The 23,187-nt window shown below is 43.1% G+C and overlaps 1 protein-coding gene across 1 annotated transcript in view; it reads left to right on the top strand.

The window, feature by feature from the left end:
* Positions 1-23,187, top strand: part of LOC106561318 (leucine-rich repeat-containing protein 56) — a 38,241-nt gene that overhangs the window by 8,075 nt on the left and 6,979 nt on the right. The window contains exons 3-6 of the mRNA XM_014125150.2: positions 8,597-8,684; positions 9,466-9,526; positions 21,115-21,211; positions 21,415-21,612. Coding sequence (XP_013980625.2) covers positions 8,597-8,684; positions 9,466-9,526; positions 21,115-21,211; positions 21,415-21,612 — 444 coding nt within the window. The remainder of the gene's footprint in view (positions 1-8,596; positions 8,685-9,465; positions 9,527-21,114; positions 21,212-21,414; positions 21,613-23,187) is intronic.

The raw sequence follows: 23,187 nt of genomic DNA, 5'->3' as shown, positions 1-23,187 counted from the left end.
ACAGTCTGACAGTCTGAGCTTTTTCTTTGCAACTCTGCCTAGAAGGCCAGCATCCCGGAGTCGCCTCTTCACTGTTGGCGTTGAGACTGGTGTTTTGTGGGTACTATTTAATGAAGCTGCTAGTTGAGGAGTTGTGAGGCATCTGTTTCTCAAACTAGATACTTTAATGTACTTGTCCTCTTGCTCAGTTGTGCACCTGAGCCTCCCACTCTTTCTATTCTGGTTAGAGCCAGTTTGCACTGTTCTGTGAAGGGAGTAGTACACAACGTTGTATGAGATCTTCAGTTTCTTGGCAATTTCTCGCATGGAAAAGCCTTCATTTCTCAGAACAAGTATAGAATGACAAGTTTCTGAAGAAAATTATTTGTTTCTGGCCATTTTGAGCCTGTAATCGAATCCACAAATGCTGATGCTCCAGATACTCAACTAGTCTAAAGAAGGCCAATTTTATTGCTTCTTTAATCAGAACAACAGTTTCCAGTTGTGCTAACATAATTGCAAAAGGGTTTTCTAATGATCAATTAGCCTTTTAAAATGATAAACTTGAATTACAGTGAGGGGAAAAAAGTATTTGATCCCCTGCTGATTTTGTACGTTTGCCCACTGACAAAGAAATGATCAGTCTATAATTTTAATGGTAGGTTTATTTGAACAGTGAGAGACAGAATAACAACAAAGAAATCCAGAAAAACGCATGTCAAAAATGTTATATAATGATTTGCATTTTAATGAGGGAAATAAGTATTTGACCCCCTCTCAATCAGAAAGATTTCTGGCTCTCAGGTGTCTTTTATACAGGTAACGAGCTGAGATTAGGAGCACACTCTTAAAGGGAGTGCTCCTAATCTCAGCTTGTTACCTGTATAAAAGACACCTGTCCACAGAAGCAATCAATCAATCAGATTCCAAACTCTCCATCATGGCCAAGACCAAAGAGCTCTCCAAGGATGTCAGGGACAAGATTGTAGACCTACACAAGGCTGGAATGGGCTACAAGACCATCGCCAAGCAGCTTGGTGAGAAGGTGACAACAGTTGGTGCGATTATTCGCAAATGGAAGAAACACAAAAGAACTGTCAATCTCCCTCGGCCTGGGGCTCCATGCAAGATCTCACCTCGTGGAGTTGCAATGATCATGAGAACGGTGAGGAATCAGCCCAGAACTACACGGGAGGATCTTGTCAATGATCTCAAGGCAGCTGGGACCATTGTCACCAAGACAACAATTGGTAACACACTACGCCGTGAAGGACTGAAATCCTGCAGCGCCCGCAATGTCCTCCTGCTCAAGAAAGCACATATACATGCCCATCTGAAGTTTGCCAATGAACATCTGAATGATTCAGAGGACAACTGGTGAAAGTGTTGTGGTCAGATGAGACCAAAATGGAGCTCTTTGGCATCAACTCAACTCGCCGTGTTTGGAGGAGGGGGAATGCTGCCTATGACCCCAAGAACACCATCCCCACCGTCAAACATGGAGGTGGAAACATTATGCTTTGGGGGTGTTTTTCTGCTAAGGGGACAGGACAACTTCACCGCTTCAAAGGGATGATGGACGGGGCCATGTACCCTCAAATCTTGGGTGAGAACCTCCTTCCCTCAGCCAGGGCATTGAAAATGGGTCGTGGATGGGTATTCCAGCATGACAATGACCCAAAACACACGGCCAAGGCAACAAAGGAGTGGCTCAAGAAGAAGCACATTAAGGTCCTGGAGTGGCCTAGCCAGTCTCCAGACCTTAATCCCATAGAAAATCTGTGGAGGGAGCTGAAGGTTCGAGTTGCCAAACGTCAGCCTCGAAACCTTAATGACTTGGAGAAGATCTGCAAAGAGGAGTGGGACAAAATCCCTCCTGAGATGTGTGCAAACCTGGTGGCCAACTACAAGAAACGTCTGACCTCTGTGATTGCCAACAAGGGTTTTGCCACCAAGTACTAAGTCATGTTTTGCAGAGGGGTCAAATACTTATTTCCCTCATTAAAATGCAAATCAATTTAAAACATTTTTGAGATGCGTTTTTCTGGATTTTTTTGTTGTTATTCTGTCTTTCACTGTTCAAATAAACCTACCATTAAAATTATAGACTGATCATTTCTTTGTCAGTGGGAAAATGTACAAAATCAGCAGGGGATCAAATACTTTTTTCCCCTCACTGTAATTCAAGTTTAGCATTTTAAAAGGCTAATTGATCATTAGAAAACCCTTTTGCAATAATGTTAGCACAGCTGGAAACTGTTGTTCTGATTAAAGAAGCAATAAAATTGGCCTTTAGACTAGTTGAGCATCTGGAGCATCAGCATTTGTTGATTCGATGCGTTTTTCTGGATTTGGCATGCGTTTTTCTGGATTTTTTTGTTGTTATTCTGTCTTTCACTGTTCAAATAAACCTACCATTAAAATTATAGACTGATCATTTCTTTGCCAGTGGGCAAACGTACAAAATCAGCAGGAGATCCAATACTTTTTTCCCTCACTGTAGCTAACACTACCATCACAACCACCATTGAAACACAGGAGTGATGGTTGCTGATAATGGGCTCTGTACGCCTATGTAGATATTCAATTCAAAATCAGCCGTTTCCAGCTACAATAGTCATTTACAACATTAACAATGTCTACAGTGTATTTCTGATTCAATTGTATGTTATTTTAATGGACAAAAAATAGCTTTTCTTTCAAAATCAAGGACATTTCTAAGTGACCCCAAACCTTTGAATGGTAGTGTATATATAAATATATTATCCAAGTATGAAACGTTGATATTTGGTTGCGTTCCCAATTCAATATCCAGTTGATTGATAAGATGGATTCATGTCTCCTTCTCAACCAAAAATCTAACCAACCATCCTTCATATAAAAGACAATATCCAAAGGTGAAAGTTTATTATTAATATCATTAATTTGGCATCCTATTTATATGGCTAATGATAATTACTTCTAAAGATGCAATCAACCATGAATGAATGATAGTATACCTAGCTACTCTTTGAAATGGTGTCATTTGGGCAAATCGGATGTCAATGTTGCCTACATAAACCCAACCTCACTCTGAATTTACATTCACATACAGCTTGTGAAGGAAAGTTAGTTACTTTCAAATATTCAATGTTATTTAGCTGGTCTACACAAATGAGTATGGAAGCTGATCAATGTCTAAATGTGTTGACATGATAGCCCAGCTTGTTTCCAAAGGTTGCGAGTTCGAATCTCATCAACTTTAGCTAATTAGCAACTTTCCAACTACTTACAACTTTTTAGCTATTTTGCAACTACTGAGCATGTTAGCTAACACTTCCCCTAACCCTAACCCTTTTAGCTAAATCCTTCCCCTAGTCCTTACCTTAACCCTTTAACCTACAGTGCATTCGGAAAGTATTCAGACCCGTTGACTTTTTCCACATTTTGTTACATGTATACCTTATTGTTTTTTTCCTCGTCAATCTACACACAATAACCCATAATGACAAAGCGAAAACCGGTTTTTAGAATTTTTCCATTTATCCTCCTTGAGATGGTAATTCAACTTGATTTGGAAAGGAACACACCTGTCTATATAAGGTGCCACAGTTGACAGTGCATGTCAGAGCAAAAACCAAGCCATGAGGTCGAAGGAATTGTCTGTAGAGTACCGAGACAGGATTGTGTTGAGGCACAGATCTGGGGAAGGGTACCAAAAATGTCTGCAGCATTGAAGGTCTCCAAGAACACAGTGGCCACCATCATTTTTAAATGGAAGAAGTTTGGAACCACCAAGACTCTTCCTAGAGCTGGCTGCCTGGCCAAACTGAACAATTGGAGGAGAAGGGCCTTGGTCAGGGAGGTTACCAAAGACCTGATGGTCACTCTGACAGAGCTCCAGAGTTCCTCTGTGGAGGTGGGAGAAACTTCCAGAATGAAAACCGTCTCTTCAGCACTCCACCAATCAGGCCTTTATGGTAGAGTGGCGAGACAGAAGCCACTCCTCAGTAAAAGGCATATGACAGCCTGCTTGGAGTTTTCCAAAAAGCTAGTCAGGCTGAGGGAAAGATGAACAGAGCAAAGTACAGAGGGATCTTTGATGAAAACCTGCCCCGGAGCACTCAGGACCTCTGACTGGGGCGAAGGTTCACCTTCCAACAGGACAACAACCCTAAGCACACAGCCAAGACAATGCAGGAGTTGCTTCTGGACAAGTCTCTGAATGTCCTTGAGTGGCCCAGCCAGAGTCCGGACTTGAACATCTCTGGAGAGACCTGAAAATAGCTGTGCAGCGACACTCCCCATCCAACCTGACAGAGCTGGACAGAATGTGCAGAGAAGAATGGGAGAAACTCCCCAAATACAGGTGTGCTAAGCTTGTAGCGTCAAACCCAAGAAGCCTCCAGATCAAGCAATGGCGCCGAAGGAGATGGCTGCCGTTTTACAATCCTGTAACCAATTGTGCTATTGTGTATGTTTTTTCACGTTATTTTGTACATAATGTTTCTGCCACCGTGTCTTATGACAGAAAAGAGCTTCTAGATATCAGGACAGCGATTACTCACCCCATACTGGAGGAATACTTTTTCTTCAACGAGTCGGACGGGAAGGATTTACTTCAGACTCCCGACAAGGTCCTCATCCCCTTAATCCGCAGCAGAAAGGTATCGTGGACGAAGATCCGGGTGCCTTGTTAGGATCCATCGCCGAGACGGTAATCTACCTTTACCATCGGTCCTATTTGCCAACGTACAATCAATCGATAATAAATTAGACGAAATAAGATCACGTATATCCTACCAAAGAGACATTAAAAACTGTGATATCTTGTGTTTCACTGAGTTGTGGCTGAATGACGACATGAATAATATACAGCTGGTGGGTTTTAAGCTTTTTCGGTAGGATAGAACAGCGGCCTCTGGTAAGACAAGGGTTGGCAGTCTATGTATACTTGTAAAAACAGCTGGTGCACGAATTCTAAGGAAGTCTCAAGGTTTTGCTCACTTGAGATAGTGTGGTCTACAGCTTATCATGAGATACTCTATCTACCAAGAGAATTTATCTGTATTTTTCGTAGCTGTCTACATACCACCACAAACCGATGCTGGCACTAAGACTGCACTCAATGAGCTATATACGGCCATAAGTAAACAGGGAAACGCTCAACCACAGGTGGCCGGGGACTTTAATGCAGGAAAACTTAAGTCCGTTTTACCTAATTTCTACCAGCATGTCAAATGTGTAACCAGAGGGAAAAAACACTAGACCACCTTTACTCCACACACAGATGTGTACAAAGCTCTCCTTCGCCCTCCATTTGGCAAATCTGACTATATTTCTATCCTCCTGATTCCTGCTTACAAACAAAAACTAAAGCAGGAAGCACCAGTGACTCAGTCAATAAGAAAGTGGTCAGATGAAGCAGATGCTAAGCTACAGGACTGTTTTGCTAGCACAGACTGGAATATGTTTCGGGATTCCTCCGATGGCATTGAGGAGTACACCACATCAGTCACTGGCTTCATCAATAAGTGCATCGATGACGTCGTCCCCACAGTGACCGTACGTACATATCCCAACCAGAAGCCATGGATTACAGGCAACATCTGCACTGAGCTAAAGGCTAGACCTGGCGCTTTCAAGGAGCGCGACTCTAACCCGGAAGCTTATAAGAAATCCCGCTATGCCCTTCAACAAACCATCAAACAGGCCAAGCTTCAATTCAGCTAAATTACTTCTATGCTCGCTTTGAGGTAAGTAATAATGAAACATGCATGAGAGCATCAGCTGATCCGGACAACTGTGTGATTACGCTCTCTGTAGCCGATGTGAGTAAGACCTTTTCAACAAGTACACTTTTTTTGAACCTTTATTTATCTAGGCAAGTCAGTTAAGAACAAATACTTATTTTCAATGACAGCCTAAAAACTTGACTTACCCAGTTGCGGCCCACTTTTTGGAAGCAAACCACTCGATTTTGTCTCTGCGTTATATTTGTATCGAACATGTCACCCTCCCTAGGAGAGGGGGTGACCTTGATAATTTATTGTTAAAACGAGAGGCTGCTTGGATCTTTAACTTAAAGACCCTTGCTCCCTTCGGTCTCAACATAGACTTTGATCTGAAGCCATTCTTGTGATTATTGTGACTTTGCCATTGTAATTGTTTGTAAGCTTGTGTAGTCCAAAATGAATCTATGATCGTATGCTATCCATTTGTTTTTTGTATGCTGTTCTTTGTATGCCATTTTTATATTTGAGAATTAACCAATGATATTAGTCCACACTTGGCCATGATTACAGACACCTGTGTTTCTTTTGACACTATATAAACGAGTCATCCCGCAGTGTTTGATTATACCCTGATGAAGACAGCTGGCTTTCGAAACGTTGGATATTACATTTTTGCATCTGAGCTCCTGGAGTGTGCGGCTCTCCCTTATTTTCAAGTTTTCTACTCCGCTAGCCAGCACCTCGCCTTAATAGGTGTGCGCTTCTTTTTCTTATAGATTACAGCCTGGATTCAAACCAGGGTGTCTGTAGTGACACCTCAAGCACTGAGATGCAGTGATTTAGACCGCTGCGCCACTTGGGAGCCTGAACATTCACACATCCGCAGGGCCAGAAGGATTACCAGGACGCGTACTCCGAGCATGCACTGACCAACTGGAAAGTGTCTTCACTGACATTTTTAACCTCTCCCTGTCTGAGTCGGTATTACAAACATGTTTCAAGCAGACCACCATAGTGCCTGTGCCAAGAACGCTAAGGTAACCTGCCTTAATGACTACCGACCCGTAGCACTCACGTCTGTAGCCATGAAGTGCTTTGAAAGGCTGGTCATGGCTCACATCAACACCATTATCCCAGAAACCCTAGACCCACTCCAATTAGCATACCACCCAAACAGATCCACCGATGATGCAATCTGTATTGCACTCCACACTGCCCTTTCACACCTGGACGAAAGGAACACCTATGTGAAAATGTTATTCATTGACTACAGCTCAGCGTTCAACACCATAGTGCCCTCAAAGCTCATCACTAAGCTAAGGACCCTGGGACTAAACACCTCCCTCTGCAACTGGATCCTGGACTTCCTGACGGGCAAGCCCCAGGTGGTAAGGATTGGTAACAACACATCCGCCAGGCTGATCCTCAACACGGGGGCTCCTCAGATACACGGTGTGTTCAATAAAGACAAGAAAACGTATAATTGTTTGTATGTTATTAGTTTAAGTAGACTGGGTTTGTCTGTTGATGTGACCTAGATGAAGATCAGCTAAAATTTTATGACCAATTTATGCAGAAATCCAGGTATTTCCAAAGGGTTCACATACTTTTTCTTGCCATACTTTTTCTTGCATAGTCACTTTAATAACTCTACCGACGTGTACATATTACCTCGACTAACCGGTGCCCCCGCACATTGACTCTGTACCGATACCCCCTGTATATAGCCTCGCTATTGTTATTTACCTGCTGCTCTTTAATTATTTGTTACTTTTATTTTAAGTATGTTTTTCTTAAAACTGCATTGTTGGTCAAGGGCTTGTAAGTAAGTATTTGTAAAGTGTCTGAATACTTATGTAAATGTAATATTCATTTTTTATTTTTATACATTTACCTAAAATTCTAAAAACCTGTTTTTGCTTTGTCATTATGGGGTATTGTGTGTAGACTGATGAGGGAAAAAACAATTTAATCAATTTTAGAATAAGGTCTACAACGTAACAAAATGTGGAAAAAGTCAAGGGGTCTGAATACTTTCCGAATGCACTGTAACTCCTAAACTTAACCTTAACCCAACCCCTAACCCCTAGCCTAGCTTAGCCAGCTAGCTAGAATTCGTATAATACTGTATCATGCAAATGCATAATGGACATCCACAGATTAATACATAATGGACATCCGCAATTTAATACATACCATACGAAAAGTAACATATCATGCTAAAAGGAGTGTCTCATTTACGTACAGAATAATACGAAAAGGCTCTGAGACCAGGTTATACATAGAGGTAGGCATCTGGATGGAAGACTAGTTCTCAATGAAGTGCATTATCCCTCATAGACCAGCACAAGTCACTGTTCAGGCTGGAATCGTTTGACTGTGGCTTCAAATTTTGTTTCAATACACCTCTTTATTTAGGTTGATGGCATGATGTTGAAGCAATGACGTTGATTCAAACATATCATTTTACTATCAACATTGAAACAAGGTAAACATAAATCTAATCATATGAAATTCTACATACTTTCAACCACCCAATATAAAGTATATTATATATAGGATGAAAAATATTGTTTACGTTTCTACATGGAAGTTTCTATGCACTTTCAACGTATACATAGTTCTGATGACTATGTTGAAATTAGATTGACGTAACAACCTGTTAGTCAGGTTAAGTCATTGTATTTAAGTTAAGTTTTACACTAATTTCAATGTTTGCAACACTGGTTGAAATTAGATAAACAGTACTGGTTGATAACTTTTTGCAAATCCTAATGCTTTCCACGTAGATTCCACATCACAATAGGATGACAAATGACGTTGAAACAACATTCATTCAACCAGTGTGCTGTTACATAATGTAGGCTAAGAGAATCAATACATATTTATCTCTGACCCCATAGAAAGCCTTGTCGGGAACAGAAGACCTCGTTCGGGTCACTTCCCTGGAAATGTGTGTGGACACTCAGGAGAGCACTCTGGGCAACTTTGGTGAGAGACAATCACTGGTCAAGCAGCACACACTACCCTTTCAGTCCACTACATGTGTACTACCATACTGTATTTGTATTGTATTACAAATAGATATATACATATTTTTGCTTGCAGTATTTGAATTTATAGGGGACTATGTACTGTATATGAAGTGTATATCAATAGTACTGTATGTGAATCCTCGTTTTTAATCAAACACGAAGTGGGCATTATGCCATACCTACTGCAAATGTGGAAATGTACAGGGTTGATCGACTCACACTTGATGAGTTCATGTAATGACTTATAGCATAGATAAATGAAGACAGTCACAATCTATACAGACATGGTTTCTTGTCAGACATAGATAAAGGCCAGACAAAAAACACTAGCTGTGTGACACACAACACAGAACATGCCAAATTCACCCTCAGGTTTGTACTGTACCAAAGCTCTCTCACTGGGCACAACTCCCTCCCTCTCTCTTCTCACTGGTTTAAAAGATAAGGCCAGAAAGAACCGCACCATCATGCTCACCTATGTCCTTAGGAAAACCTCAGTTGCACAACGTGTGCAGGCATGACTGAAGTTTGTCTGCACAGGGGTGAATCACGTGCGTCTGGCTAGTGCACTAGCAGCAGAGTCCATCTCACTCTCAATCTCTGCTAATTAATGGAGTTTATAGGCCTGTTGAGGCATGGCTGGGAGGGAGCCAGCCATCTGTTTAAGACCCAATCAAATCAAGTCATCGGCCCTCTGTGACGTGTGAGGAACGTCTCTCTATCTTATCATCTTGCAGGTGCCTACTTGCCCAAGCTGGTGCAGCTGAAAATGAACAACAGTATGATAATGTCAGTGAGGTAAGTGGAAAGTTCCACTATAGTGCTCTGTCTCTGTATGTCTATTATAGTTATGTGTTGTAGTTTTTTACTTCTCTTTGACTAGGTAAAACAAAGCACTTTCTGCATTCCAAGTACTACAAATATTACTGCTAGCAGTACTTCACAGTAAAAAGGCAGGTAGCCCTGTACAGTTGAAGTCGGAAGTTTACATACATTTTAGCCAAATACATTTAAACTCAGTTTTTCACAATTCCTGACATTTAATCCTAGTAAAAATGCCCTGTCTTAGGTCAGTTAGGATCACCACTTTATTTTAAGAATGTGAAATGTCAGAATAATAGGAGAGAGAATTATTTATTTTAGTTTTTATTTCTTTCATCACATTCCCAGTGGGTCTGCCCACAACCTTTCTATAGGATTGAAGTCAGGGCTTTGTGATGGCCACTCCAATACCTTGACTTTGTCGTCCTTAAGCCATTTTGTCACAACTTTGGAAGTATGCTTGGGTCATTATCCATTTGGAAGACCTATTTGCGACCAAGCTTTAACTTCCTGACTGATGTCTTGAGATGTTGCTTCAATATATCCACATAATTTTCTTTCCTCATGATGCCATCTATTTTGTGAAGTGCACCAGTCCCTCCTGCAGCAAAGCACCCCCACAAAATGATGCTGCCACCCCCATGCTTCATGGTTGGGATGGTGTTCTTTGGCTTGCAAGCCTCCTCCTTTTCCTTCCAAACATAATGATGGTCATTATGGCCAAACACTTCTATTTTTGTTTCATCAGACCAGAGGACATTTCTCCAAAATGTACGATCTTTGTCCCCATGTGCAGTTGCAAACCGTTGACTGGCTTTTTCATGGCGGTTTTGGAGCAGTGGCTTCTTCCTTGCTGAGTGGCCTTTCAGGTTATGTCGATATAAGACTTGTTTTACTGTGGATATAGATACTTTTGCACCTGTTTCCTCCAGCATCTTCACAAGGTCCTTTGCTGTTGTTCTGGGATTGATTTGCACTTTTCACACCAAAGTACGTTCATCTCTAGCAGACAGAACGCGTCTCCTCCTGAGCGGTATGATGGCTGTGTGGTCCCATGGTGTTTATACTTGAGTACTATTGTTTGTACAGATTAACGTGGTACCTTCAGGCGTTTGAAAATTGCTCCCAAGGATGAACCAGACATGTGGAGGTCTACAATTATTTTCTGAGGTCTTGGCTGATTTCTTTTGATTTTCCCATGATGTCAAGCAAAGAGGCACTGAGTTTGAAGGTAGGCCTTGAAATACATCCACAGGTACACCTCCAATTGACTCAAATTATGTCAATTAGCCTAACAGAAGCTTCTAAAGCCATGACATCATTTTCGGGAATTTTCCAAGCTGTTTAAAGGCACAGTCAACTTAGTGTATGTAAACTTCTTACCCACTGGAATTGTGATACAGTGAATTATAAGTGAAATAATCTGTCTGTAAACAATTGTTGGAAAAATGACTTGTGTCATGCACAAAGTAGATGTCCTAACTGACTTGCCAAAACTATAGTTTGTTAACAAGAAATATGGGGATGAGGTAGGTAGTTGGTTGAATGGGCTATTTACAGGGGCTGTGTAACTAACTTTAAGTGTCAGCTGTCAGAGCACTACCGAAGTTAGTGAGGGAGATGTATGTCTCCAACTTCAGTGATTTTTGCAATTCATTCCAGTCATTGGCAGCAGAGAACTGGAAGGAAAGGCGGCCAAAGCGGGTGTTGGCTTTGGGGATGACCAGTGAAATATACCTGCTGGAGCGTGTGCTACGGGTGGGTATTGCTATGGTGACCAGTGAGCTGACATAAGGCGGAGCTATACCTAGCAAAGACTTATAGATGACCTGGAGCCAGTGGGTTAGGCGATGAATATGTAGCAAGGACCAGCCAACGAGAGCATACAGGTCGCAATGGTGGATAGTATATGGGGCTTTGGTGACAAAACAGATAGCACTGTGATAGACTGCATCCAATTTGCTGAGTAGAGTGTTGGAGGCTAATTTGTAAATGACATAGCCGAAGTCAAGGATCGGTAGGATCGGTAGGAGAGTCAGTTTTACGAGGGTAAGTTTGGCAGTATGAGTGAAGGAGGCTTTGTTGCGAAATAGGAAGCCGATTCTAGATTTAACTTTGGATTGGAGATGCTTTATGTGAGTCTGGAAGGAGAGTTTACAGTCTAGCCAGACACCTAGGTATTTGTAGTTGTCCACATATTCTAAGTAAGAACCGTCCAGAGTAGTGATGCTAGTCGGGCAGGTGGGTACGGGCAGCGATCAGTTGAAGAACATGCATTTAATTTTACTAGCATTTAAGAGCAGTTGGAGGCCACATAAGGAGTGTTGTATGGCATAGAAGCTCGTTTGGAGGTTTGTTAACACAGTGTCCAAAGAAGGGCCAGATGTATACAGAATGGTGTTGTCTGCGTAGAGATGGATCAGAGAATCACCCGCAGCAAGAGCAACATTGATATATACAGAGAAAAGAGTCGGCCCGAGAATTGAACCCTGTGGCACCCCCATAGAGACTGCCAGTGGTCCGGACAACAGGCCCTCCGATTTGACACACTGAACTCTATCTGAGAAGTAGTTAGTGAACCAGGCGAGGCAGTCATTAGAGAAGCCAAGGCTGTTGAGTCTGCCGATAAGAATATGGTGATTGACAGAGTTGATAGCCTTGGCCAGGTCGATGAAGACGGCTGCACAGTACTGTCTTTTATCGATGGTGGTTATGATATCGTTTAGGACCTTGAGCGTGGCTGAGGTGCACCCGTGACCAGCTCGGATTGCATAGTGGAGAAGATACGGTGGGATTCAAAAAGGTCGGTGATCTGTTTTGTTAACTTGGCTTTCGAAGACTTTAGAAAGGCAGGGCAGGATGGATATAGCTCTATAACAGTTTGGGTCTAGAGTGTCACCCCCCTTTGAAGAGGGGGATGACCGCGGCCGCTTTCAATCTTTAGGAATCTCAGACGATACGCAAAGAGAGGTTGAACAGACTAGTAATAGGGGTTGCAACAATGGCGGCGGATCATTTTAGGAAGAGAGGGTCCAGATTGTCTAGCTTAGCTGATTTGTAGGGATCCAGATTTTGCCGCTCTTTCAGAACATCAGCTATCTGGATTTGGGTGAAGGAGAAGCGGGGGGGGGGCTTGGGTGAGTTTCTGCGGGGGGTGCAGAGCTGTTGGCCGGGGTTGGGGTAGCCAGGTGGAAAGCATGGCCAGCCGTAGAGAAATGATTTTTGAAATTCTCGATTTATCAGTGGTGACAGTGTTTCCTAGTCTCAGTGCAGTGGGCAGCTGGGAGGAGGTAGTCTTGTTCTCCATGGACTTTACAGTGTCCCAAAACCTTTTGGAATTTGTGCTGCAGGATGCAAATTTCTGTTTGAAAAAACTTGCCTTTGCTTCGCTAACTGACTGTGTGTATTGGTTCCTGACTTCCCTGAAAAGTTGCATAACGCGGGGACTATTTGATGCTAGTGCAGTACGCCACAGGGTGTTTTTGTGCTGGTCAAGGGCAGTCAAGTCTGGAGTGAACTGAGTGCTATATCTGTTCTTAGTTCTACATTTTTTGAAAGGGGAATGCTTATTTAAGAGGGTGAGGAAAGCACTTTTAAAGAACAACCAGGCATCCTCTACTAACGGGATGAGGTCAATATCCTTCCAGGATACCTGGGCCAGGTTGATTAGAAAGGCCTGCTCGCAGAAGTGTTTTAGGGAGTGTTTGACAGTGATGAGGGGTGGTCGTTTGACTGCGGACCCATAACGGACGCAGGCAACGAGGCGGTGATCGCTGAGATCCTTGTTGAAAACAGCAGAGGTGTATTTAGAGGGCATGTTGGTCTGGATGATATCTAAGAGGTTGCCCATGTTTATGGATTTGGGATTAAATGTACAGCTGTGTGTCGTCCGCATAGCAGTGAAAGTTGACATTGTGTTTCCGAATGACATCACCAAGAGGTAGAATATATAGTTTAAACAATAGTGGTCCTAAACTGGAACCTTGAGGAACACCAAAACGTACAATTGATTTGTCATAGGGCAAACCATCCACAAAGACAAACTGATATCTTTCCGACAGATCAGATCTAAACCATGCAAGAACTTGTCTGTGTAGACCAATTTAGGGTTTCTAATCTCTCCAAAAGAATGTGGTGATCGATGGTGTCAAAAGCAGCACTAAGATCTAGGAGCATGAGGACAGATGCAGAGCCTTGGTCGGACGCCATTACAAGGTCATTTACCACCTCTCAGTGCTATGATGGGGTCTAAAACCAGACTGAAGCAGTTCATAGACATTATTTGTCTTCAGGAAGGCAGGGAGTTGCTGTGCAACAGCTTTTTCTAAAATGTGTGAGAGTAATGGGAGATTCGATATAGGACGATTAGTTTTTTTACATTTTCAGGGGTCAAAGTTTGGCTTTTTCAAGAAAGGCTTTATTACTGCCACTTTTAGTGAATTTGGTACACATCCGGTGGATAGGGAGCCATTTATTATGTTCAACATAGGAGGGCAAAGCACAGGAAGTAGCTCTTTCAGTAGTTTAGTTGGAATAGGGTTCAGTATGCAGCTTGACGCTTTGGAGGCCATGACTATTTTCATGAATGTGTCGAGATACAGGATTAAATAAACTTGTGTCTCCGTTGATCCTAGGTCCTGGCACTCAGGACAACTGAGCTTTGGAGAAATACGCAGGTTCAAAGAGGAGTCTGTAATTTGCTTTCTAATTATCATGATCTTTTCGTTGAAAAAGTTCATGAATTCATCACTGTTGAAGTGAAAGCCATCCTCTCTTGTTGAATGCTGTTTTTTAATTAGCTTTGCAACAGTATCAAAAATACATTTAGGATTTTTCTTATTCTCTTCAATTAGGCTGGAAAAATAGGTTGATGGAGCAGCGGTGAGGGCTCTTCAATATTGCACGGTACTGTCTTTCCAAGCTAGTCAGGGCTTGGGTATTTTCTGTATACCAGGGAACAAATTTCTTGTGACAAATGTTTTTGGTTTTTAGGGGTGCGACTGCATCTAGGGTATTATACAGGGTTACATTTAGATCCTCAGTTAGGTGGTTAACCGATTTTTGTACTCTGATGTCCTTGGATAGGTGGAGGTAGTCTGGAAGGGCATCTAGGAATCTTTTGGTTGTCCGAGAATTTATAGCACGGCTTTTGATGATCCTTGGTCGGGGTCTGAGCAGATTATTTGTTGCGATTGCAAACTTAATAAAATGGTGGTCCGATAGTCCAGGATTATGAGAAAAAACATTTAGATCCACAATATTTATTCCACGGTACAAAAACTAGATCCAGGGTATGACTGTGGCAATGAGTAGGTCCGGATACATGTTGGACAAAACCTAGTGGGTCTGTGGAATTTTCCATGACAGGAATGGAGGAGATCTTTATTCCAGTGAGATTTCTTCGCGAACACCGCCATGTTTAGTTTTGCTCAACCTAAATTGAGGCACAGACACGGTCTCAATGGGGATAGCTGAGCTGACTACACTGACTGTGCTAGTGGCAGACTCCACTAAGCTTGCAGGCTGGCTAACAGATTGCGGCCTCCACCCTATCTCATTGTGGAGCCCTGTCTATGTTGATAGATAAGATGAGAGCACTCCTCCAGCTAGGACGGAGTCTGTCACTCCTCAGCAGGCGAGGCCTGGTCCAGTTTTTGGGTGAGTCCCAGAACGAGGGCCAATTATCTACAAATTCTATCTTTTGGGAGGGGTAGAAAACTGTTTTCAACCAGCAATTGAGTTGTGAGACTCTGCTGTAGAGCTCATCACTCCCCCTAACTGGGAGGGGGCCAGAGACAATTACTCGATGCCGACACATCTTTCTAGCTATGTTGCGCTTGGTGACCTCTGACTGTTTCATCCTAACATCGTTGGTGCTGACGTGGATAACAATATCCCTATACTCTCTACAATAGCCTTAGCCAGCACCATCTTCAGATTAGTCTTTTGTCGGTAGCACTGCGCCCTGGGTATGATCGCTGGATAATTATTTTAAATAATATTGTGGGTAATGGAGTCGCCAAATACTAAGGTTTTCAATTTGTCAGAGTCCGACTCGCTGCTTAATGGGGAGAACCGATTGAAAGTTTGTCGGCTGAATGAGCAACACCGGTTGAGCATGCCGACAGCATTTCTTTCCAGAAGCCTAGAGAATATGTTCCGCCGCGGGGACCGTGCGGGGGGATTTATACTACAATCTGAATTTACTGGTGGCACAGACGCTGTTTCATCCTTTCCTAAACTTAAATTGCCCTTGCCTAACGGTTGCATATGAAGCTGTGCTTGCAACACGGCTATCCTCACCATAAGGCAATAGTTCTCGTGGTATATTATGAGTACAGCAACTGCAATTAGATGGCATAGTGTTAATGTTACTACTTAGCTTTTTTGCCTGGTGGAGGTCCTGTAGAACCATGTCTAGATAAAGCGTCCGGGGTGAAAAAGTTTAATAACAAAATTAGAGTGAGGAAAAAACGTAGGTAAATGTATTAAAAGTAAAAAACTAAAAGTTTGGCAGATAGCCAAGGAGCAACAAACAGCACAGTAGCACAGAGACAAGTCCAGAAGTTGAGGGCGGAACTAGACTGTAGCAGCAGGCGTCACCAACAATAAAAGTTAAAGAATAGGATTAAGCCAGTGGCTCAGATGGTACAATCCCAGCCTCCCACAAAGAGAGCCGTAATTGGAACCAGAGCTAGTGTCGCCCCATGGGGATCCCTGTCACGCTTCAGCCTGGTCTGGTTGTCTGCATCAGGAAACACCCTGGAGCAGGAGGCTCTAGAGGACAGGGATATGGTTAAGAGCTGTGCTTTGAAGACTGAGACCCTGTTGGTTGGGCATGGGATGGGAACATCACACAGTACAGGTGCAGGGTCTTTATTTCCACTTAGGCAGGCCGTAGGGAGCTGTAACAGTAGGACGAGGGGGAGCAGCAAATTTGACTGAGGTCCTCTGTCTGTGGAGCGGATGCACCCCACCTGTAAATTGCACAGCAGACAGACAGTAGCCTGCTTGCCAGAACAGTTTTTGCTTTAGCCAGAACCTTTTTCATTCGTATGTATGGTGGTACAATGCACACAGATCGGGGAACCAGGCAAGACTGACAAGGTGCTGCTGGACAAGCCTGTCGTTGTAGGATGAAGATGAAGTCAGATGCATCTGGGGAACAGGAAGCAGAGAACGCAAGAGGACACAACAGGAGCAGAGGGAAGAAATATACCTGTGTAACACACCCTGGGAGTCCTGTAGAGGGAGTGAAGTATAAGAGAGGAGAGGGAAGATAGAGAGCTGTACATGAACAAGGGATAAGAGAGGAGAGGAGCAGAGTGGAGATAGAGAACTGTGTGACCCACCCTGTGATGAGCAGCTAAGGGCCGGCTGGACGTGAACAGCCCCTGATAGCATTTCCTGCTCTGGGCTGCGGGGGCTGAGGAGGAGAGAGTGTTGGGGAGGGAGGGTGGTGGTCAGGGACAACTGGATACTGGGGCTGCTGGTGTTGTGAGAAGTCAGGTGAGAAAGTGGGGAGTGTGCCTCCTGAGGCTAAGGTTGGGGAGCTTTTGAGAGTATGCTGAAGTTGGGGACTGACCAGAAGTCAGATCAATTGAAATGTAATCTATGGCCCTGGGAGTGAATGCGGTGGCTGGGAAGAGTTGGGATTGGAATGCTGGAGGGGTTATTGAGAGTGCCGTGTGCTGACTGGGTTCTGGAGGCCAGTCGGGGGGGACTGTGAGGAGTGTGCTGAGTGGAGGTCCAGGGGGACTGATAACAGAGGCTGGGTAGAGCGGGAAAAGAGTGCAGGGGAGAGAGAGATGGGACAGTGGCAGATGGAGGGGTCAACAGCACAGGAATTAAATCATCAACATGTATTGATCACATTTTTACTAACGCTGCAGATATTTGCTTTAATTAAAGCAGTATCCAAATCCATAGGATATAGTGATCACAATATAATAGCCATATCTAGGAAAACCAAACTTCCAAAGGCTGGGCCTAATATACTGTATAAGAGGTCATACAATAAGTTTTGTAGTGATTCATATGTTTATGTTTATGAATATTTGCTGGTCTGTGGTGTGCAATGAGGAGCAACCAGACGCTGCACTTGACACATTTATGAAACTACTTATTCCAGTTACTAATAAGCATGCACCCATTAAGAATATGTAAAAACTGTTAAATCCCCATGGATTGATGAGGAATTGAAAAATTGTATGGTTGAGTGGGATGAGGCAAAAGGTATGGCAGTTAAGTCTGGCAGCCCAATTTATTGGCAAATGTACTGCAAATTAAGAAATCATGTGACTAAACTAAATACAAATAAAAAATAAACTACACTATGAAACATTGAGAAAATATATAAAGAATGATAGTAAAAAGCTTTGGGGCACCTTAAATGACATTTTGGGAAAAATGCCAACTCGGCTCCTTCATTCATTGAATCAGATGGCTCATTCATCACAAAGCCCACTGATATTGAAAACTACTTTAATGACTTCTTCATTAGCAAGATAAGCAAACTTAGGGATGACATGCCAGCAACAAACACTGACACTACACATCCGAGTATATCAGACCAAATTATGAAAGACAAGAATTGTACTTTTGAATTCCGTAAAGTCAGTGTGGTAGAGGTGAAAAAATGGTTGTTGTCTATCAACAATGACAAGCCACCAGGGTCTGACAGTCTAGATGGAAAATTACTGAGGATAATAGCAGACGATATTGCCACTCCTATTTGCCACATCTTCAATTTAAGCCTACTAGAGAGCGTGTGCCCTCAGGCCTGGAGGGAAGCTAAAGTCATTCTGCTACCCTCCTTTACTGGCTCAAATAGCTGACCAATCAGCCTGTTACCAACCCTTAGTAAACTTCTGGGGAAAATTTTGTTTGACCAGATACAATGCTATTTTACAGTAAACAAATTGACAACAGAATTTCAGCATGCTTATAGGGAAGGACACTCAACAAGCACAGCACTTACACAAATGACTGATGATTGGCTGAGAGAAATTGATGATAAAATGATTGTGGGGGCTGTCTTGTTAGACTTCAGTGCAGCTTTTGACATTATCGATCATAGTCTGCTGCTGGAAAACGTATGTGTTATGGCTTTACACCCCCTGCTATAATGTGGATAAAGAGTTACCTGTCTAACAGAACACAGAGGGTGTTCTTTAATGGAAGCCTATCAAATATATTCCAGTTAGAGTCAGGAATCCACAAGGGTAGCTGTTTAGGCCCCTTGCTTTTTTCAATCTTTACCAATGACATGCCACTGATTTTGAGTAAAGCCAGAGTTTCTATGTATGCGGATGACTCAACACTATACATGTCAGCTACTACAGCGACTGAAATGACTGCAACACTCAACAAAGAGCTGCAGTTAGTTTCAGAGTGGGTGGCAAGGAATAAGTTAGCCCTAAATATTTCTAAAACTAAAAGCATTGTATTTGGAACAAAACACTTACTAAACCCTAAACCTCAAATAAATCTTGTAATAAATAATGTGGAAATTAAGCAAGTTGAGAGGACTAAACTGCTTGGAGGAACCCTAGATTGTAAACGGTCATGGTCAAAACATATTGATGCAGTAGTAGCTAAGATGGAGAGAAGTCTGTCTATAATAAAGCGATGCTCTGCCTTCTTAACAACACTATCCCTGACGCGACAACTACATGAAGCTGTACTCCAACTAGCCACCAACTAGCCACAACTGTAGAAGCCATCAGTTCCAAGAAACCATCAGTATCACAACAAGTGAACCCATTTCAATTCATATAAAATCATCCTTCATCTGTAACTTTCCTTTGCACTTCACCTGTGACAACCATGAGATGCTGGCAGGGTTGGGGACTAACGGATGACATGTAATCCGTTACATGTACAGTAAAGGATTACAAAAAACTGTAACTGAAACCTGTTACGTTACCAGCTAAAATATTGTACTCAGATTACAGATACTTTTGAAAAACTAGATGATTACTTTGAGGATTACTTTTAAATTCAGAAAGGATGTTTGCGAAAAAGAAATCTTTGACACTTCTTTGTTTTCTCAATGACATTAAAATCGGCGTTGTAAAAAGGCGCATGTTTAAGTTTGTTCCACCTTAGCGAGTCTGACCACAAGTCAGAGACCACTATGATGACACACCAAATGTGATTGATGGATCGCGGGAAAAGAGCAAGAATATGCGTTTTGTATGTCTTCCAATGCTGCGACTGCTGTCGGCATCCAAAGATTATCCAACTTGAATAAACGCTTAGAGGTAAGGATGACAGCAGTAGTGTAGTCTATGGCGATACGGATATCACTTATTATTGATATATACATAGCACATTGATGTGAATCACACTGCTGCTCTCTCATTTAGCTATTTGCGCCTGACATATTGTGGTTGTTGTGGATGGCTGTTCACAAATCTAAATGTGTATTTAAACCCAATAATGGTTGAATTCAACATGCTGCCAATCAATCATTGTTTTTGAAACCAGTGGACAGCCAGTGAAAAATGCAAAAGCTGCATAGTGCAGATCCCAGACTATGGAATAAAATTAAGGCTTTTATTGCTCAATCTAATTCATGCTGATAAAATTTTTCCATAGGCCTAATGGACACATGCTCAAACTCGTAAACTTTTGATAGACTTAAAGGGGTAATCTGTAGATGCTACATCCATTTTGTGACTTATCTTTACATTAATATATATAATATATATTATTTAATCGTATTATTATATGTAGTACTAAGCGATGACTTTGAAGAAGCCTACGTAACCAACCCATAAAGCAAAATTTAACATCCATATATGGCCAACTATGTAAACTTTAACATTGATTTATCCTGCAATAGATGTCGTTCAACTGGTAACATACATTTTTGTCTTCTTCTAATGCCTCTTAAGGGGAAAGTAATCTAAAAGTAACTGAATAGAATCAGATTACATTACTGAGTTTGGGTAATCCAAAAGTTACGTTACTGATTACAATTTTGGACAGGTAACTGTAATGGATTACATTTCGAAAGTAACCTACCCAACCCTGAGCTCGGGCAAGTATGATTAGGATTCGCTGTACCACAGCCTCTTGATACACAACATTGCCAATAGTATGTGGATTCGGCTATTTCAGCCACATCCGTTGCTGACAGGTGTATAAAATCGAGCACACAGCCAATCAAACTCCATAGACAAACATTGGCAGTAGAATGGCCTGTACTGAAGAGCTCAGTGGCTTTCAACGTGCCACCTATTCAACAAGACCAACTCCATATTAATGCCCATGATTGTGGAATGAGATGTTCGAAGAGCAGGTGTCCAAATACTTTCGGCCATGTAGTGTACCATAAAAAAACCGCCACGATGTACCTTTACATTGCAGGAAACTGCTCGTCTCTAGCCTAAACCGTTCAAAAGTTAGGACTCATGTTACGGGGCAATTTATTTTCTTTCCATCCTGGATTTGCGGTTCACATTTTATAAATTCATAAACCATATGTCGCAGCACCTAAGGTTCTGTTGATACAATTCCACCCTTGCCTCTGGATCATGGCTGTCTATGTCTCCCAGGGACCTGGGAACCACGCTGTCCCATCTGCAGGTGCTGTGGATGTCTCGCTGCAACCTAGCAGACCTGGATGGGATTCCCTCCTTCTCCTCTCTCAAGGTAGAGTTGGTACTGGAAAACTTTTGCAGTGGACCATCATCAACTAGAGGATAGACTTGTTCCACCTGCCTAATTCACCTGGCTTCTACCCACCTTGCTCACCTGTGAAAATCTCACAAGTTTTATGCATTTGACTATGTGCAAATAACAGTTGAGCGACACTAAACCTGAGCCTGTGTTGGTATGTCCTCTCCCTGCGCTAGGAGCTGTATGTGGCCTACAACAGTGTGTCGGACCTGAGTCAGGTGAGCATGCTGGAGAATCTACAGCTGTTGGACCTGGAAGGGAATGATGTGAATGACCTGGTGCAGGTGCAGTACCTGGGCCTCTGCTCCCAGCTCCGCACACTTACCCTGGAGGGAAACCCCGTCTGTATGTGCCCCCACCCCAAAGGCACACAGGTACGTATACACACTCCTACTGTATCTTCTTACCCTAACCCTCACCACAATTCCACAATCGTGTATATTATTGAATTCATTACTGAATCCTCATAGATACTCCAAGTTGTGTATGTGTGTGTATGGGGGGCTGTGAGCCATGCCTGGCTCAGGCTGTGAGCCATGCTCTCTCCGATGGGCCCAGATGATATTGGCCAAAATGCAGTGAGTCTGACTGTGATCCCAGGCTGCTTTAAAGCATGAAACACACCAAGAATCTCACTGCCGATAGCTGCTTATCACAGTGGGAAGCCGTTCCTTCTCTTGCTAGAACAAAAGCGGTACCTGCATGCAACCCGGTAGCAACGAATATACACTGCTCAAAAAAATAAAGGGAACACTAAAATAACACATCCTAGATCTGAATGAATGAAATAATCTTATTAAATACTTTTTTCTTTACATAGTTGAATGTGCTGACAACAAAATCACACAAAAATAATCAATGGAAATCCAATTTATCAACCCATGGAGGTCTGGATTTGGAGTCACACTCAAAATTAAAGTGGAAAACCACACTACAGGCTGATCCAACTTTGATGTAATGTCCTTAAAACAAGTCAAAATGAGGCTCAGTAGTGTGTGTGGCCTCCACGTGCCTGTATGACCTCCCTACAATGCCTGGGCAGCTCCTGATGAGGTGGCGGATGGTCTCCTGAGGGATCTCCTCCCAGACCTGGACTAAAGCATCCGCCAACTACTGGACAGTCTGTGGTGCAACGTGGCGTTGGTGGATGGAGCGAAACATGATGTCCCAGATGTGCTCAATTGGATTCAGGTCTGGGGAACGGGCGGGCCAGTCCATAGCATCAATGCCTTCCTCTTGCAGGAACTGCTGACACACTCCAGCCACATGAGGTCTAGCATTGTCTTGCATTAGGAGGAACCCAGGGCCAACCGCATCAGCATATGGTCTCACAAGGGGTCTGAGGATCTCATCTTGGTACCTAATGGCAGTCAGGCTACCTCTGGCGAGCACATGGAGGGCTGTGCGGCCCCCCAAAGAAATTCCACCCCACACCATGACTGACCCACCGCCAAACCGGTCATGCTGGAGGATGTTGCAGGCAGCAGAACGTTCTCCACGGCGTCTCCAGACTCTGTCACGTCTGTCACATGTGCTCAGTGTGAACCTGCTTTCATCTGTGAAGAGCACAGGGCGCCAGTGGCGAATTTGCCAATCTTGGTGTTCTCTGGCAAATGCCAAATGTCCTGCACGGTGTTAAGCAGTAAGCACAACCCCCACCTGTGGACGTCGGGCCCTCATACCACCCTCATGGAGTCTGTTTCTGACCGTTTGAGCAGACACATGCACATTTGTGGCCTGCTGGAGGTCATTTTGCAGGGCTCTGGCAGTGCTCCTCCTGGTCCTCCTTGCACAAAGGCGGAGGTAGCGGTCCTGCTGTTGGGTTGTTGCCCTCCTACGGCATCCTCCACGTCTCCTGATGTACTGGCCTGTCTCCTGGTAGCACCTGCATGCTCTGGACACTACGCTGACAGACACAGCAAACCTTCTTGCCACAGCTCGCATTGATG

The sequence above is a fragment of the Salmo salar genome, chromosome ssa17 (genome assembly GCF_905237065.1).
Source record: "Salmo salar chromosome ssa17, Ssal_v3.1, whole genome shotgun sequence".
NCBI classification, from domain to species: Eukaryota; Metazoa; Chordata; class Actinopteri; order Salmoniformes; family Salmonidae; genus Salmo; species Salmo salar.
Note: the sequence above shows the minus strand (reverse complement) of the source record. Positions and strands in the feature narration are given on the sequence as shown.